Genomic DNA, 1,000 nt, shown 5'->3' on the forward strand with positions numbered 1-1,000 from the left:
GATACAATTAAATATGGATTAACGTTAACTATGGGTCAGGGTTGTTACAGTTTTCCCCTCTTAAAGAGTTTGGTACTCTAAACTCGAATTAACTTCATTTCGAAAATACGTTGGGTCCAATAGGAACAAATCTTGATATCTCTTTATCATATCTTCTTCTATTTTCCATGTAGCATAAGTTCCTTCGTGGTTTTTCCAATCAACCTTCACAAACAGTATTTTTTTATTCCTCAATCTTTTTTTCCAGCGATTCACAATCTAAATAGGTCTTTCTTCGTACATATAATCATCTTTCAAAAGCACATGTGTCGGCTTGATAACATGGTGTGGATCTCGTAAGTAATCCTGTAACATTGGGACATGAAAGATATAATGCATATGCTCTATAACTGGTGGTAAGACTACCTGATACGTCACCGGGTTGATTTTCTCTAGAACTTCATACGGCCCAACATATCTTGGTGCTAATTTGCCTTTAACACCAAATCGCGTTTGTCTTTTCATTGGAGTCACTTTAATAAACACGTGATCCCTGGCTTCATATTCTTTATCTCTTCTTTGGACACTAGCATAACTCTTTTGCCGGCTCTGTGCAGTTTTCAGACATTGCTGGATTAGTTTCACTTTCTTGGTTGTTTCTTGCACAAGTTCTGGCCCCAACAAAGGTCTATCACCTTCTTTGGCCCAACATATCGGAGATCGGTATTTCCTACCACACAAAGCCTCGTAAGGAGCCATACCGATACTTGAATGATAGCTGTTATTATACACAAACTTGGCCAACAGTAAGTAGATTTCCTAACTGCCTTGAAAGTCTAAAGCACACATTTGTAACAAGTCTTCCAATGTTTGAATTGTGACGCCCCAAATTTTGATAATATAATACAACGATGCACCGGGGTTTAGCTAGAGGATACACATCATTTTTAAGCACAAAATACAAATAGTTACACTAAAATCAAATATTAATAATAGTTACAGCTAAAATTCTTCAAGTCTT

The 1,000-nt window shown here is 36.7% G+C and overlaps 1 protein-coding gene across 1 annotated transcript; it reads right to left on the reverse strand.

The window, feature by feature from the left end:
- Nucleotides 1-258: 258 nt before the first annotated feature.
- On the reverse strand, nt 259-738 carry LOC145802844 (uncharacterized). The gene has a single exon (XM_082895633.1). The coding sequence runs from the start codon at nt 736-738 to the stop codon at nt 259-261; it is 480 nt and encodes a 159-aa protein (XP_082751759.1).
- Between the last annotated feature and the right edge of the window lie 262 nt (nt 739-1,000).

Source organism: Camellia sinensis, chromosome 11 (genome assembly GCF_055761805.1).
Source record: "Camellia sinensis isolate YWXY chromosome 11, ASM5576180v1, whole genome shotgun sequence".
Taxonomy (NCBI): domain Eukaryota; kingdom Viridiplantae; phylum Streptophyta; class Magnoliopsida; order Ericales; family Theaceae; genus Camellia; species Camellia sinensis.